Genomic DNA, 18,333 nt, shown 5'->3' with positions numbered 1-18,333 from the left:
ATAGGACTCAGGAAAAAAAATAGATATGACCACAGGAATTTTGTCAGAGCTAATAGAGATTAAAGCTGATAAAGACATGGCATTTTGTGAGTATTAAATTTAAAAATTTACCTTCGCATACAGGAGATTCTGGGTACCAACCAAAGTTATAGCATTGAATTAAATCAGATCCACTTAGATAATAATTTTCATGACAGAAAAACTGAACGACATCTCCTTCTTCATAGGTTTGCTTTACAGGATGAAAATAACCATTTTCAATTAATCTTAAAGAAGAGCACTTTAATTCTGCAAATAAAAGAATGAATAAAATTACAAACAAATGTTTATTTTTTCTGCTACAACAAAATGCACTATTTACATGACATATCTAGAATAGAAATTAAACTTGCCAAAAAGCTTATGAATTCATTTTATATATTTGTTAAATATCATTAGGCTTATTCTAATTTGATTCTGTGAGCTAAAATGAATTTATTCTACTTGAGAGCTTTAATTATCAAAGACTGCTATCAACATAATTAAAAATAAAGGCAAAAATGTATGAAAAGATGAAACATAATGAGCATGACAACTTATATACACTTGTCTGTGAGAAAAAGCTTTCAGAGTGAAAGTAGATTTTATTCCAAATGAGAACCTACTGGTACATTTTGGTGTGAGAGACCATCCGTATGTGAGACATTCTACCTCCTCTGTCTTCTTTCCTCCAGCTGTGTAGTAGCCGGTAGCACATTCGTATTGTACTTTGTCCTTCACTTTGAATGTTTTCTGTGTTGTGGAATAATTTCCATTATATAATTCAGGAGCCAAACATGTTTCTAAAATTATAAAAATTATCTATTTTATAAACCTTTTTAATAACCTAGATTATAAAAAAATCTCAAAATGTGTTTTCACAAATTTTAAGAATATATGGTAAAATCAACTCTTAGCAAAATTGAAAAATAGCCACAATTTTTCTTTGCCTCTATTCTCTTTCTTCATACACCTTGTGACCTAACCCTTTCAGTTTTCTGTTTTTAAAATTCTGGTCTACGAGTGCTTGACCAAAGGCCAAAATTCAACTAAAGGCTTGTGCAGTAGCAATTGTGGAAGTACATGCTGTCTATGCATTTTTACAGTTTAAACAACTTACTAACAAAGTATACATATATTTAAATTATTGAACTATTTTTAAGTATATCTGACATTAGTTCACAATATAAAATAATGTACATGATCTCAAATTCTTCTGTAATAAAGGAAATAGTGACATATAAAGAAAAAGCTTCTTTCATTTTATTCCATTCCAATTCCTTTTATTGATGCAAAGTAGGAACTATTGGTGCAGGTGGGTTGTAGGGATTGAGAACATTTGGATTAAGGAATCACCTAGTACTTGAGAAAAGCAATGTAATGTAATATCAACTTCCTGCATTGTAGACATAATGAAAAATAAATTCTATTAAATAACAGATATCAATATAAGCTTCAATATATTCAATATAAGCTTGACAAGCTCTTATCTTCAGTTTTAGGAAATGATTCTTATACCATGTTCTTTCCTACAGGTTGGTTGAGAAGACCATCCATCAGAGAGACATTGAACCACTTCTTCATCCTTCCCTCCAGTGGTTTTGTACCCTGAAGCGCAACCATAATGCATGTTCTCTTGAATTTTATACAATAACTTTACATCAGAGATGTAACCATTACTCAGGTCAGGCTTAGTGCATTTTTCTATAGGAAAAAAAAATTATTTGTTTAACTTAATGATGAAACTAAGCTTGTCTTTTACTAAATTGTAAAATTAAGCCAAAAGTATAATGTTATTATTAGCGATTTCATTTTGGAAATATCTGCATAATTTTTTTGAAAATGGATTCAATTTAACTCTGACTCTCTTTGTATTTACTAACTTCAGTTCTTGTAGTAATTTCTACCCCTACCACATCTACTTCTAGGTAGGTTTACCAGATATATCAATCTCAATAGCCATATTCAACATCCTCTTTTAAATGAAACTGGCTCAACCAAAGCCCCTTACTCTAGGTCACCTGCCCTACTGGAAGATCATTGATAGTTTGATGATAGTGTAGCCTGATATAAAATAATGAAATGAGTCAATTAGATTACCTTGTCACAAATTTGAACGCAAACTTTCAATTCAAAATTGAGAAACACATTTTTCAATGGGTATCATGAGAGAAGTTGGCACACAAAGGAGAGATGAGTCTTACAAATGATAAAGCATTAGAGTAGCAATCTTGCCCTTCCAGAGGCCAGAGTTTCAAGCATTTTTCTGGCATCCTATGCTTAATTATCAAAATAAGTTTCTTGTTGCTTAAAGTAAATTACCTCTCTTTGCCTTGCAATGTAATAAATAATTTCAGTTATTACCCTATTCCCTTCAACAGAGTATTATTAAAAACATAAAGAAAATAATATTTTAATGTAAAAGCATTATTTACCGGATTTCAAATTATGCCTTCATTTTGTAGAAAGACAGATTGCTAGTGATTTTGTTCTTGTCTACTAAAAGGTTTAACCGCTTTCCATTTTTATTGGACCCCTATTTTTATATACAAATTTCTTTGAGTATTGAAACATTGAGTGACACATCCAGCTGACTTACTGAAGCACCTTGGCTCTGGAGACCAGCCTTCTGTTGTACACGTGGTTCGCTCTTCTTGTCTTCCACTTTCGGTGGTATAACCAGCCAAGCAGAAAAATGACAATTTTTTGTCTATGCTCATTGGAAAGTAAAAGCTTTTAAAAGTATAGTAATATTGGGCAATTCTCCCATTTTCCACATGAGGAAAACCACAGGGTTTCTCTGAAATGAGTAAATGTCAAGCTGAAAATGGAAAAACAAATCTAAAAACATAAATTTGTAATCAGGTGACAATACAAACTAAAAGTTTTTAGAGACACTTCAACTAGTACTTATTTCTCTTACTTAAAATTTTAAGGTACTTTTGTGACAATTCAAGCAGTCCTTTTATCATAATTGATCTGCAAATGACTTTAAACATCCAACAGTCATGATAAAATTTAGCAGACCACTTTTTCAGGGAAGCTTTGCATAACTTCGTAGAGCAGTACTTTTTTTTTTCTTCCTAGAGACAGAGTCTTCCTCAGTTATCCAAGCTTCAGTGCAGTGCTGAAATATAGCTCACTGCCACCAGGAGCTCCTGGGCTTAAGCAAACCTCCTCTCCTGTAGCTAGGACTGCAGGCACATGCCACCACATCTGGCTAATTTTTGTTTTATTTTTTGTAGAGATAAGGGGTCTCACTCTGTTGCTCACACTGGTCTCAAACTCCTGGACTCAAAGGATCCTTCTGCTTTGGCCTCCCAAAGCACTAGGATTACAAGACTTGAGCCACTCCACCCTGCCTGCACTTCCTAATAGATATGTATTGCAAGTCACTTATGTAATTTAAAAATTTCTAATAGTCACATTCATAAAAATACTAAGGAAAAATTGAAGTTAATTTTAATAATACATTTTTATTTAACCCAATATATTGAAAATATTTTACATTCTTTTTTTCTTACTAACTCTTTAAAATCCACTATGTATTTATACTTACAGAACATCTGATCTTGGACTAGTGACATTTTAAGTACTGTCTCCAATAGCTACACGTGGCTAATGGCCACTGTATTGGACAGTACAGTTCAAGAATAGATAAAGTTTCTCCTTAACATATGCTAACTCATAAAAAATTTTGAAATAAATAGAATTTTAAAGAAAAAACAGACAACCAAGTAAAACAAAGCAATACTTGGCAAGAGCTTTGCAAAATAGGATATTTAAATGGTTAGAGACCTGGTACTTAGCATTACTAGTCATCAGGGAAATGCAAATTTAAACCACCATGAGATATACTGCATATCCAATAGAACTGCTGAAATGAAAAAGACAAGCTATCTCAATGATTGTGAAGAAGTGAAGAAACTGGAACTCGCATATTTCTACAACTGAAAGTATAAATCAGTCCAAACTCTATGAGAGAACACCTTTGCAATATATATTGGGGTAAAACATGTACAAACCACATTACCCAATAAAAAAAGCATACATTTGTATACCAAAAGACATGTAAAAAAATGCTTATAGCAGCAGTATTCATATAGTCCCAAACTGGGAACAATCTAAATGCCCATAAATAATAGAAAAGATAAACACATTTTAGACTATGCATACAATGGAATATTATCCAAAAACAGAAATGAACAAATGGTGAATCTCATAAATATAATATTGAGTGAAAGAAGCCGATCACATATGAATTAATGTATACATTTGCATAACTTTTTAAAAGAAAACAAACTAATCCATGATAATAGAAGTCAGAATGGTTACCTTTGGGGTTTAGTGCCTTAGAGGGATCATTTATATTTCTGGGGTACTATCACTGTTCTATATCTTGATCTGGATGGTGTAAAATTTTGTACAAACTATATAAGTGTATCCTGTGATTTTTGCATTTTTCTGGATATGTTATACTCCAAATAAAACATGTATTTTAAAAACATATCTTTATGTTGAAGATCTTAAAATCATAAAAACAATTAAAAGAAACAAATGCTCGAACAATCGTAGGAGCTGTGTTGGGAAGAAACATGGGCAGTCATGGATGGAAGAAGGCCTGGATCCAGTGTGATTACTCCGGCTTCAATGCCTTGGTTGATCACTGTATACCTTAATGCTACTATGAGACAAAAAATAGTAGTAGTGCTAGCCTAGGTTTGAAGGAAATGGATGTGGAATGATGAGTAACAAAACTTCCAGCATCTGATGGAGCAGACAGAAAAACATGGGCAGGATAGTCCCCATTCCTTGAGAATTATTCTCACCATTTTTTCACACCCAAGCACCAAAGGAATTTACAATAAAAAGAGTCTTCCAAAACAGCAGTGCAATGGTGAATACACAAGAAATTTCCCTGAGGGGCACAGCTGCTTGTCAGGGAGGGGCAGCAAAATATTCTCTGCACAACAATCCTAGGTTGTGGCTTTAAAGACTCTCTGTCCTGGGACATCTCCCTCCACCACCAGGATAGGCACATTATTTGTTAAGGTAGCTGGAATGCCTTGGAGAATATGAATTCCTGAGAAAAAATTAATGAGAAATGTGAGGAATATACTAATCATACATAAAACAGGAAATCACAGATGTCTGAACATATAAAAAAAGTATATGAAGAGATGGAGACACTTACTACTGATCAGAGAATGGTAAATAAATAAAAATGGGATATCACTTTATGAATAACCATATAGCAACCAGTACAAAAATAGACAATATGAGATGTTGGTGAGAATGATGAGGAGCAACAATTTACATCCTCTGTCAGAGATGATATACTTCGAAACTGCCATTCTGCAAAAGTAATCTCTCATTACTCACAGAAATCAAGTACAAGAATAGACTCAATAATGCTATCTGTGAGTGAATACAGACTGACGATATTCTCACAGAAAGATAAGTTGGTTATATTACAATATTCATTCCAGAGCTATTTGTGGTTGAGAGAGCTAGAGTAACATGTTAAAACATTGTAGTAGGTCCCAGAGGAAATGAACTTCAAGATTAGGAATAAGGGGATAAAATGTGTAAGTAAAGCAAGAGTGAGACCTTTCATAGGCCAATAATACTTGCATACCATGAAATGAGAAACACAATTAATTCAATTCTTGTCCCTGAAGTGCACAATGGGAGTTGAAAGAAGCATGAAAAAATAAAATCATTGTCTTGGTCTTCAAGCAGCTTACTTTTTTTTTGTTGTGTAAAATAGCATTATAACCTTATAATAATTAGAAAATTAACTAGAATATTGCAACGTCTTTATGGTATAGATAACGGACAATTATATCTGCTGGTATTTCCCTATTTAGACAGAAAAATAAAATCAAAAGAAATTCATGCAAAAATCATCCTATTATAGAATTAAAAGTATAAAATAAGATTAATTCTGTGTCTTTCACTTTTATAATTTTAATTATAGATGTTTTGGTAGAAAATTTATAGTTAACTATTCAACTAAAACACAATTAAAACTTATATATTTAATTTCAACAAATTCCCTAAGATGTTTATTTTAGAAAAGCTTTATTGCTGTAGCTTCCTTCTTTGTATGTTCACTCTTGCTAATGCTAAGTGTCCTCCCTGGATTCTTCATCCTACGGCCTGATAATATTGATAATGTTCCTAAACAACATACCCATGTACACTGCCTACCTTCCACTCACACACTAATCTTACACATTGGGCAATCTGACTTTAAAGCTTTCTAATAGGGAGTCCACAGGTATTGGTTTGTTTGGAAAGTCCTGATTTACATGTGTTGTCCAAACAATTATTAATAGAGCCCCTCTTTTACTCTCTAAGTGTCCCTGTTTGTACAAGCAATTATATGGTTCACCTACTAATCACTACTTAATGTCTCCAACAAATGAATAATTCATTGTGATAAAAATCAAAGTCTCAAAAGTAAAAAATATTTATGGCTATTTCCTTTCCAAATTTCCCACATTAAACTCTCACCTTATGAACAGAATTAAAATCGTTCAAGTTTTGTCAGTATTAGGAATGGATTCTAGCATAAATTTAGAATTAAAAGTTAACATGTGACTTTGAAATGGACATATTGTTAACCTGAAAACCTTTTCAAAGTATTTAGATCCTGGTCTCCTATGCCCCCTAGAGATACAAGGATTTTTGTTTTGTTTTGTTTTTCTGATTTATGCTACTGTAAGAACACTTTACTAATTTTGCTCAAAGGAAAAAGTCTAAATATCATAAAAAGTTATATTTATAAAATATGTTATAAAATTGATAATGAAAATAAGAGTATATTAAAACTTGAGTTGTATAAATATTAGAATCTCCATTTATATGTTTTAGATAATAAAGAATATTAAGAATTAATTTTACCTTCTGCATAGAGTTTTCCTGAGATTATCAATATGATGATAAAAGTCAGGTTTTTCAACCTCATCTTCAGTGGTGTGCTTCACAAAGACTTTAACAATTCTAAAGCACTAGGAACTTGTCATTAAGTACACAATACTTCTCTTGAGGAAAAAGTTAATAATTTATAACCTCTGTCTAAGTCCTTTTGTAACGAGTCTTATATTTCACTTAAAATATTTTGAAATAATGTTAAAATAACACAACTATATTAATTGACATTACTTATCATGTCAGAGTCCAGTAAGAGCATGATAACTGATTAGGGCAACAGTAGCAGCAGAATAAATAATAAATTATAGCAGCAGAATAAATAATACTAGGTAAATTTTCAACCTAAGTTCCCAATTGTAAATTCATAGAGTAAAGTTCACTTGAGGCCATAGATCTTTACTAATATTGATCAGGTAAAAAGATGAACTTAGGAACATGAGATAACAGATACCTGATGTTGAAATATGTTGTTGCCTAGACTGCACTCCTTAAAGAGATATAGAACCATAGTTGTCTCAATGATAGAATAGTATTACTTATAATAGTAGTATTTGACATTTAGAGAGTTTTTACTTTGTGGCAGGTGATGAGATCAGCACTGTGCTATATCAACATTCATTCATGAGAAATGTTTAGAATGTCCATGACATGGCAGGACATGTAACAGTTTTGAGGTATTTAGCAGTGAAAAAACTGGATGAAAATTATTGCCCTCATGGAGTTTACATTCTAATGAGTTTTAATTTAAAATACAAAATAGGACTAACTTGCAGCTCCCACTTGGATGGCAGGACTAACTTGCAGCTCCCACTTGGATGGACAGAACAGGATGTGGAGACTCGCATTGTGAACTTTTGCTCCAAGAACTGCTGCAGGGATATAACAGGAAAGCCAAGAGAATCCACAGACCCTCTGAAGGAAGTATATGGCTCCTGCATGACCCAGAAGATAGCCCACATACTGTGAATGCCCAAACTGTGAAAAGTGTGAAAGGGGTATTGTCCACCCCTGAACACACACCCTTGGGGAACCTGAAGGTCTAGATCACAGGAGAAGGGTTTGACCTTACCTGGAGCTCAGACAATTTAGAGAGCTGAGCGAAATACAGGCGTAGAGGAAGCAAAGGGTAAAGCCCTGTCATCTCTGTGGGTCCCGAGAGAAGCCATTTCTGACTTGTCTCACAGGGCCTGCCCAAGGAACTGGGAAAAGACCACAAGGAGAAGGAAACCTCCAGCTGAACTTTGTAACAATTCCAACCAAACACAAACTTTCCTGTCCAGAACTCAGGAAAGGGCATGAATCTGGTGTGCAGACTTAACAGGTAGGGAGGCACAAAAGTCTGGCTTGCATTCTCGGCTGGGAGGCTGGTAGCCTGGGGCAAGTTCTCAATCCTGTTCTCCTACTGCCTGGAAACAAATTCGGTTCTTTTTGGGGGAACACAGTAGAAGTGAGATTTGCTTGTTGGGTTGTATGAGAGTTGGTTGAGGTCTGTAACTGCCAGCTTTCCCCCACTTCCCTGACAACCTGCATGACACAGAAGAGGCAGCCATAATCCTCCTGGGAAGGTAACTCCATTAACCTGGGAATCACACCCCCATTCCCCACAGAGCCACAACAAGCCCCACCCAAGAAGAGTCTGAGCTCAGACATGCCTAACTCTGCCCCCACCTGATGGTCCTTCCCTACCCACCCTGATAGCTGAAGACAAAGGTCATATTCTCTTGGAAGTTCTAGTGTCCCACCCACCACCTGATCCTCCCCTATATACCACAGCTGATGCTCTCATGAAAGCACTACCTCACGGCAGTGTGTCCAAAATTAGTTCCTTCCAATGGGTTCTTGGTCTTGCTGACTTCAAGAATGAAGCTGCAGACCCTTGCGGTGAATGTTACAGTTTTTAAAGATGGTGTGTCCAGAGTTTGTTCCTCTGATGTTCAGATGTGTCCAGAGTTTCTTCCTTCTGGTGGGTTGGTGGTCTTGCTGACTTCAGGAGTGAAGCTGCGGACCTTCACAGTGAGTGTTACAGCTCTTAAAGATGGCGCAACCGGAGTTGTTTCTTCCTCCTGGTGGGTTTGAGGTCTTGCTGACTTCAGGAGTGAAGCCACAGACCTTTGCAGTGAGTGTTACAGCTCATAAAGGTAGTGCAGACCCAAAGAGTGAGCAGCAGCAAGATTTATTGCAAAGAGCGAAAGAACAAAGCTTCCACAGCCTGGAACGGTACCAGAGCAGGTTGCCACCGCGGGCTCGGGTGGCCAGCTTTTATTCCCTTATTTGGCCCCACCCACATCCTGCTGATTGGCCCATTTTACAGAGTACTGATTGGTCTGTTTTTACAAAGTGCTGATTGGTGCATTTACAAACCTTTAGCTAGACACAGAGTGCTGATTGGTGTGTTTACAATCCTTTAGCTAGACAGAAAAGTTCTCCAAGTCCCCATTCGGCCCAAGAAGTCCAGCTGGCTTCACCTCTCATCAGGAGGCCAACCAGCACCAAACTAGTGCATTGAACAACTACAACTAAGGACCCTCACAGAGTTCATTTCACTCCCCTGCCACCTCTACTGGAACAGGTGCTGGTATCCATGACTGAGAGAACTGAAGACAGTTTACATCACAGGACTCTATGCAGACAACCCCAGTACCAGCCCAGAGCCTGGTAGCCCTTCTGGTGGCTAGATCCAGAAAAGTAATAATAATCACTACTGTTTGGCTCTCAGGAAGTCACATCCCTAGGAAAAGGGGGAGAATACTACATCAAGGGAGCACCCCGTGGGACAAAAGAATCTGAACAGCAGCCTTGAGCCCCAGATCACCCTTCTGACATAGCCTATCCCAAAGAGAAGGAACTAGAAACACAATTTTGGTATTATGACAAAACAAGGTTCTTTAACACCTCCCAAAAATCACACTAGCTCATCAGCAATGGATCCAAACCAAGAAGAAATTCCTGAACTGCCAGAAAAAGAATTCAGAAGTTTGATTATTAAGCTAATCAAGGAGGCACCAGAGAAAGGTGAAATCCAACTTAAGGATATCAAAAAAATGACACAAGATATGAGCGGAGAAATCTTCAGTGAAATAGATAGCATAAATAAAAAACAGTCACAACTTCAAGAAATAAAGAACACACTTAGAGAAATGCAAAATGTACTGGAAAGTCTCAGCAATATAATAAAACAAGCAGAAGAAAGAACTTCAGAGCTTGAAGACAAGGTTTTTGAAGTAATCCAATCCAAAAAAGACAAAGAAAAAAATTTAAGTGAACAAAGCCTCCAAGAAGTTTGGGATTATGTTAAATGACTAAACCTAAGAATAATTGGTGTTCCTGAGGAAGAAGAAAAATCTGAAAATTTGGAAAACATATTTAGGGAAATAATTGAAAAAAAAAAAACTTCCCTGGCCTTGGTAGAAATCTAGCCATCCATATAGAAGAAGCTCAAAGAACACTTGGGAAATCATCCTAAAAATATCATTACGGCCGGGCACAGTGGCTCATGCCTGTAATCCCAGCACTTTGGGAGGCCAAGGGAGGTGGATCATGAGGTCAGGAGATCAAGATCCTCTTGGCCAAAATGGTGAAACCCCGTCTCTACTAAAATACAAAAAATAAAATAAAATTTAGCTGGGCATGGTGGCATATGCCTGTAACCCCAACTACTTGGGAGGCTGATGCAGGGCAATTGCTTGAACCCAGGAGGTGGAGGTTGCAGTGAGCTGAGATCATGCCACTGCCCTCCAGCCTGGCGACAGAGCAAGACTCCATCTCAAAAAAAAAAAAAAAAAAAAAAAAAAAAAGATTATTGCAGCTGAGTGTGGTGGCTCATGCCTGTAATCTCAACACTTTGGGAGGGTGAGGTGGGCGGATCACGAGGTCAAGAGATCAAGACCATCTTGGCCAACATGGTGAAACCCCATCTTTACCAAAAATACAAAAATTAGCTGGGCGTGGTGCCATGCCTGTAGTCCTAGCTACTCAGGAGGCTGAGGCAGGAGAATCACTTGAAGCCAGGAGGCAGAGGTTGCAGTGAGCTGAGATTGCGCCACTGCACTCCAGCCTGGCAGCAGAGCGAGACACCATCTCAAAATAAATAAATAAATAAATCTTCACCTAGGCACATAGTCATCAGGTTATCTGAAGTCAAAACGAAAGAATCTTAAGAGCTGTGAGGCAAAAGCACCAGGTAACATACAAAAGAAAACCTATCAGATTCACAGCAGATTTCTAAGCAGAAATCCTATAAGCTAGAAAGGATTGGGGACCTATCTTCAGCCTCCTTAAAAAAAAATAATTATCAGCTAAGAATTTTGTATCCAGAAAAGCTAGGCTTCATAAGTGAAGAAAAGATACAGCCTTCTTTAGACAAACAAATGCTGAGAGAATTTGCCACTACCAAGCCAGCACTACAAGAACTGCTGAAAAGAGCTCTAAATCTTGAAACAAATCCTGGAAACACAACAAAACAGAGCTTCAGTAAAGCATGAATCTCACAGGACCTATAAAACAAAAATACAGTAAATAAATAAATACTTAAATAAATAAAATCAAGGTATTCAGGCAACAAATAGCATGATGACTGGAATGGTACCTCACATTTCAATGCTAATGTTGAATGGAAATGGCCTAAATGTTCCACTTAAAAGATACAGAATTGCAGAATGGGTAAGAATTCACCAACCAACTATCTGCTGCCTTTAAGAGACTCACCTAACACATATGGACTCACATAAACTTAAGGTAAAGGGGTGAAAAAAGATACCCCATGCAAATGGACACCAAAAGTGAGCAGGAGTAGCTATTCTTATATCAGACAAAACAAACTTTAAAGCAACAGCAGTTAAGAAAGACAAAGAAGGACATTATATACTGATAAAAGGCCTTGTCCAACAGGAAAATATCACAATCCTAATTATACATGTACCTAACACTGGAACTCCCAAATTTATAAAACAATTACTACTAGACCTAAGAAATGAGACAGACAGCAACACAATACTAGTGGGGGACTTCAATATACCACTGCACTAGATATGTCACCAAGACAGAAAGTCAACAACAACAACAACAACAACAAAATGGATTTAAACTATACCCTGGGACAAATGGACTTAGCAGATATATACAGAAGATTCTACCCAACAACCACAGAATATACATTCTATTCATCAGCACATGGAACTTTCTACAAGATAGACCATATGATAGGCCACAAAATGAGCCTCAATAAATTAAAAAAAAAAATTATGTCAAACACTCTCTCAGACCACAGTGGAATAAGGTGAAAATTAACTCCAAAAGGAATCTTCAAAACCATGCAAATACATGGAAATTAAATAACCTGCTCCTGAATGATCATTGGGCCAACAATGAAAGATGGAAATTAAAAAATTATTTGAACTGAATGACAATAGTGACATAACCTATCAAAACCTCTGGGATACAGCAAAAGGTGGTGCTAAGAGGAAAGTTCATTGTCCTAAAGGCCTATATCAGAAAGTCTGAATGAGCATCAACAGATAATTTAAGGTCACACCTCAAGGAACTAGAGAAATAAGAACAAACCAAACCTAAGTCCAGCAGAAGAAAGGAAATAACCAAGATCAGAGCAGAACTAAATGAAATTGAAACAAAAAAAAAAAATTGTTTTAAATATGAATGAAACAAAAAGCTGGTTCTTTGAAAAGATAAATAAAATTGATAGACCATTATATTAACCAAGAATAACCAAGAAAAGAAGGAATAAAATCCAAATAAGTTCAATTAGAAATGAAACGGGAGATATTACAACTGACACCACAGAAAAAGATCAGTCAAATCTACTATGAACATCATTACATGCATAAACTAGAAAACCTAGAAGAGATGGGCCAGGAGCGGTGGCTCATGCCTGTAATCCCAGCACTTTGGGAGGCCGAGGCGGGAGGATCACGAGGTCAGGAGATCAAGACCATCCTGGCTAACACAGTAAAACCCCATCTCTACTAAAAATACAAAAAAAAAAATTAGCCGGGCATGGTGGTGGGCACCTGTAACAGCTCCCAGCTACTAGGGAGGCTGAGGCAGGAGAATGGCGTGAACCTGGGAGGCAGAGCTTGCAGTGAGCCAAGATCCCACCACTGCACTCCAGCCTGGGCGACAGAGCGAGCGAGACTCCATCTCAAAAAAAAAAAAAAAAGGAAAAGAAAAAGAAAACCTAGAAGAGATGAATAAATTCCTGGAAAAATACAACCCTCCTAGCTTAAATCAGGAAGAATTAGATACCCTGAACAGACCAATAACAAGCAGTGAGATTGAAGTGGTAATAAAAAAATTAGCAACAACAATTCCAGGGCCAGGGATTCACACAGAATTCTACCAGACACTCAAAGAAAAATTGGTGCCACTCCTATTGACACCATTTCACAAGACAGAGAAAGAGGGAATCCTCCCTAATTCATTCTATGAAGCCAGTACCACCCTAACACCAAAACCAGGAAAGGACATGACAAAAAAAAGAAAACTACAGACCAATATCCCTGGTGAACACAGAAATAAAAATCCTTAACAAAATACTAGCTAACTGAATCCAATAACATATCAAAAAGATAATCCACAATGATCAAGTGGGTTTCATACCTGGGATGCAGGGATTGTTTAACATACCCAAGTCAGTAAATGCGATACACCACATAAACAGAATTAAAAACAAAATCACATGATCATCTCAGTAAACACAGTAAAATCATTTGACAAAATCCAGCATCCCTTTATGATTAAAACGCTTAGTGAAATTGGCATAAAAGGGACACACCTCAATGTAATAAAAGCCATCTATGACGAATCCACAACAAACATCATACTGAAGGGGAAAAGTTGAAAGCATTCCCTCTGAAAACTGGAACAAGAAAAGGATGCCCACTCTCACCGGTTCTCTTCAACATAGTGCTGGAAGTCCTAGCTAGAAAAATCAGACAAGAGAAAGAAATAAAGGGAAACCAAATTGGTAAAGAGGAAGTCAAACTGTCACTGTTTACTGATGATATGATTGTATATCTAGAAAACCCTAAGGACTCCTCCACAAAGCTCCTGGAACTGATGAAAGAATTCAGCAAAGTTTCTGGATATAAAATTAATGTACACAAGTCAGTAGCTCTCCTATACACCAACAGCAACCAAGCTGAGGATCAAATCAAGACCTCAACTCCTTTTACAATAGCTGCAAAAAAAAAAAAAAATACAAAAAATACTTAGGAATACACCTAACCAAAAAGGTGAAAGGCCTCTACAAGGAGAACTACAAGACACAGCTGAAAGAATCATAGATGACACAAATGGAAACACATCCCATGCTCATAGATGGGTAGAATCAATATTGTGAAAATGACCATACTGCCAAAAACAGTTTACAAATTCAATGCAATTCCTATCAAAATACCATCATCGTTCTTCACAGAACTAGAAAAAACAATACTAAAGTGTATATGAAACCAAAAAGAGAGCCCGCACACCCAAAGCAAGACTAAGCAAAAAGAACAAATCATTTGGAGGCATCACATTACCTGACTTCACACTATACTATAAGGCCATAGGCACCAAAACAGCATGGTACTGGTATAAAAATAGGCACATAGACCAATGGAACAGAATGGAGAACCCAGAAATAAACCCAAATAGTTACAGCCAACTGATCTTCAACAAGGCAAACAAAAACATAAAGTGGGAAAGGACACCCTATTCAACAAATGGTGCTGGGATAATTGTCAAGCGATATGTAGGAGAATGAAACTGGATACTCATCTCTCACCTTACACAAAAAAAATCAACTCAAGATGGATCGAGGACTTAAATCTAAGACGTGAAACTATAAAAATTCTAGAAGATAACATTGGAAAAACCCTTCTAGACATTGGCTTAGGCAAAGACTTCAAGAACCCAAAAGCAAATGCAACAAAAACAAAGATTAATAGATGGGATTTAATTAAACTAAGGAGCTTCTGCATGGCAAAAGGAACAGTCAGCAGAATAAACAGGGAGAAAGTCTTCACAATCTATGCATTTGACAAAGGACTAATATCTAGAATCTACAAAGAACTTAAACAAATTAGCAATAAAAAAATAAACAATCCCATCAAAAAGTAGTCTAAGGACATAAATAGACAATTCTCAAAAGAAGATATACAAATGGCCAACAAATGTGTGAAAAAATGCTCAACATCACTCATGATCAGGAAATCCAAATCTAAACCACAATGCAATACCACTTTATTCCTGCAATGGCCATAATCAAAAAATAATAATAATAGATGTTGGTGTGGATTCAGTGAAAAGGGAACACTTCTACACTGCTGGTGGGAATGTAAACTAGTACAACCACTGTGGAAAACAGTGTGGAGATTCCTTAAAGAACTAAAAGTAGAACTACCATTTGATCCAGCAATCCCATTACTGGGTATCTACCCAGAGGAAAATAAGTCATTATACAAAAAAGATACTTGCACAAGCATGTTAATAACATCACAATTCACAATTGCAAAAATATGGAACCAGCCCAAATGTCCATCAACATCAATCAATGAGTGGATAAAAAATTGTGATATATATACAGGATGGAATACTAGTCAGCCATAAAAAGGAATGAGTTAATGGCATTCACAGCAACATGAATGGAACTGGAGACTATTATTCTAAGTGAAGTAACTCAGAAATGGAAAGCCAAATATCGTATGTTCTCACTCATAATTGGGAGCTAAGCTATGAGGATGCAAAGGCATAAGAATGACACAATGGATTTTGGGGATTCTGGGGAAAGGTGGAAGGGGGCTGAGGGATAAAACACTACAAATTGGGTTCAATGTATACTGGTTGGGTGATGGGTGCACCAAAATCTCACAGATCACTGCTAAAGAACTTACTCATGTAACCAAATACCGCCTGTTCCCCCAATAACCTATGGAAATAAAAATAAAATAAAATAGAGTACAAAATAATTCTGCAAGGCAGAAGCTATTATTATTTCAATTTTGTAATTTTTATTAAAATATAATATATTAACAGAAAAGTGTACATATGTTAAGAATTCTCACAAATTTAACACATCCATGAATCCACAACCCAGAACAAAGAAGGAATATACCAGCACCCCAAAATCCCCCTACCAAGTTACTGCCTACATCTACCCTAGTATTAAACATTATCTTGACTTCTAATAACATAGATCAATCAGTAGTTTTATACTATTTAAATGGAATCATATGGGAAATACATGTATATTTTTATGTCTGGTTCCTTTTGTTTAACATTTTGGTTCTGAGATTCATCCATTTGAGGATACAGTAGATAGCACCTTTTCTAAATAGTATTGCATTCTGTAAATATGCCATAATTTATCCATTCAACTATTTATGTAAATTTGGGTTACTTACAATTTATAAAAATCGTTGACATCTGCTTATTTTCAATTTTTTTTCACACAAAACCTCTACCTAGATGCTATCATTAACATTTTACTATCGTTTTCTTACTAATTTTTAAATGCTTCAATTAACCTAATTTTTAAACAATAGGTCTCCAGAATGTATTCATTTTGCATAACTGAAACTTTGTTGCCTTTGACCAAAACCTCTTTATTTTCTCTTCCCTGCAATCCCCTAGCAACCACCACCATTTTACTCTCTGTTTCCACTTGTTTGACTGTTTTAAATTCCACACATAAATGAGAGTATTGAGTGTTTGTCTTTCTGTGTCTGGTTATTTCACTCCACATAATGTCCTCCAGGTCCATCCTTGTTGCTGTCAGTGGCAGGATTTTCTTCTTTTTTTAGACTGTATAATATGTCATTGTATGCATATAAAGTTGACCCTTAAACAATGTGGGGGTTAGGGCTGCTGACTCTCTGCACAGTCAAAATTCTACATGTAACTTGACTCTCCCAAAACTTAACTACTAATACCGTGTTGTGAACTGAAAGCCTTACCAATAACACAAATAGATGATTAACACACATTTTTTATTATATGTTATAGACCATATTCTCACAATAGAGTAAGCTAGAAGAAAGAAAATGTAACTAATAAAATCATAAAAAGAGGAAATATATTTACTAAGTGAAAGTGGATCATCATAAAGGCCTTATCCTTGTCATCTTCATTTTGAAAAAAGGAGGAGTTGTTCTTGGTGTCTCAGGAGTGGCAGAGGCAAAAGAGGTGGAAGAAGTGGAAGTGGAAGCAGGAAAGGCAGGCAAACTTTGTGTAACTTTATGGAAATGCATTGTAATCTCTGATGTTTTCTTTTTTCAATTCTCTAAAAATGTTTCTACACAGTACCAATCTTTCTTTCCCCATTTGCTTTAGTTTCTCTGCCCATATCATAGAAGGGTCCATATCATAAAAGAAGACAAAAGCAGTCTTGAATAATGAGAACCCTTCTGCCAGATTGTCTAATGTAAATTTGTTTTCTGGCACTGCTTCTTTTATATCTTCTTCCTCATCATTTGGCACTGGTTCAGAAGCACTCTTCTCCATCAAGTCTTCTATTAATTTCTCTGCTGTGGTGTCTATTACCTCTTGAATTTCTACAAAATTCATATCTTTAAACTTTTCACTCCTTATCTTTTTTTCTTTTGCCATATCCACAATCTTCCTTGATTGGCTCCATTGTAAATCCTGTGAAGGCATGCACATCTGGACAGTTCTCTGCAGCAGGAATTTATTATGATCGATGGCATTCACAGCTATTTATATAACAACAAATGACATCTTCAGTAGTGTAATTCTTCCAGACTTTTATGATGCTCTTGCTTTCAGGGGTTCTCTATCTGGATTCTCTTCCAGAGCATTGACAATCTTTTCCATATGGTAATGTGTGTAATGAGCCTTAAAGATCCTTATAACCCCCTATCTAGAGGCCAAATTGAGTTGTATTTGGGGGAAAGAAGATGACTTCTACCTCTTCATTGTTGAACTCATGCGGTTTTGCATGGCTGGGGCATTGTCCAATATCAAAAGAACATTAATAGGAAGTTCCTTACTGGCAAGGTACTTCCTAGCTTCAGGGACAAAGCATCCATGGAACCAATCCAGAAATAGAGTTCTCATTGTTCAACTGCGGTTCTCTTGTCGTACAACCAAGAGACTGGCAACAGGTGTTTCTCTTTTCCTTTCAAGGCCCAGGAGTTACCAACTTTATAGATAAGGGCAGTCCTGATCATAAACCTGACTGCATTTACACTAAATGGTAGAGTTAGCATACCCCTTCCTGACTTAAATCTTGGTACTTGCTTGTCTTCCTTACTAATAAATGTCCTTTGTGTCAGTTTCTTTTATTTAGGACATTTTTGTCTGCATTTAAAATGCATTCAGGCAGATATCCTTTCTTCTCAATGATTTTCTTAATGGCAACTG

The 18,333-nt window shown here is 36.2% G+C and overlaps 1 protein-coding gene across 2 annotated transcripts in view; it reads right to left on the bottom strand.

Annotated features, from left to right (window-relative positions):
- F13B (coagulation factor XIII B chain) overlaps positions 1–7,028 on the bottom strand; it is a 30,285-nt gene extending 23,257 nt beyond the window's left edge. The window contains exons 1-5 of one of the 2 annotated variants that reach the window (XM_054452181.1): positions 6,928–7,028; positions 2,618–2,818; positions 1,537–1,722; positions 645–821; positions 112–288 (exon numbers count right to left, since the gene is read on the bottom strand). In XM_054452181.1, coding sequence (XP_054308156.1) covers positions 112–288; positions 645–821; positions 1,537–1,722; positions 2,618–2,818; positions 6,928–6,991 — 805 coding nt within the window. In that variant the 5' untranslated portion in view covers positions 6,992–7,028. The remainder of the gene's footprint in view (positions 1–111; positions 289–644; positions 822–1,536; positions 1,723–2,617; positions 2,819–6,927) is intronic. The other variant, XM_054452190.1, reaches the window with a different exon arrangement.
- Positions 7,029–18,333: the final 11,305 nt, after the last annotated feature.

The sequence above is a fragment of the Pongo pygmaeus genome, chromosome 1 (assembly GCF_028885625.2).
Source record: "Pongo pygmaeus isolate AG05252 chromosome 1, NHGRI_mPonPyg2-v2.0_pri, whole genome shotgun sequence".
Classification (NCBI taxonomy): Eukaryota; Metazoa; Chordata; class Mammalia; order Primates; family Hominidae; genus Pongo; species Pongo pygmaeus.
This window is presented reverse-complemented; position numbering and strand designations above follow the sequence as displayed.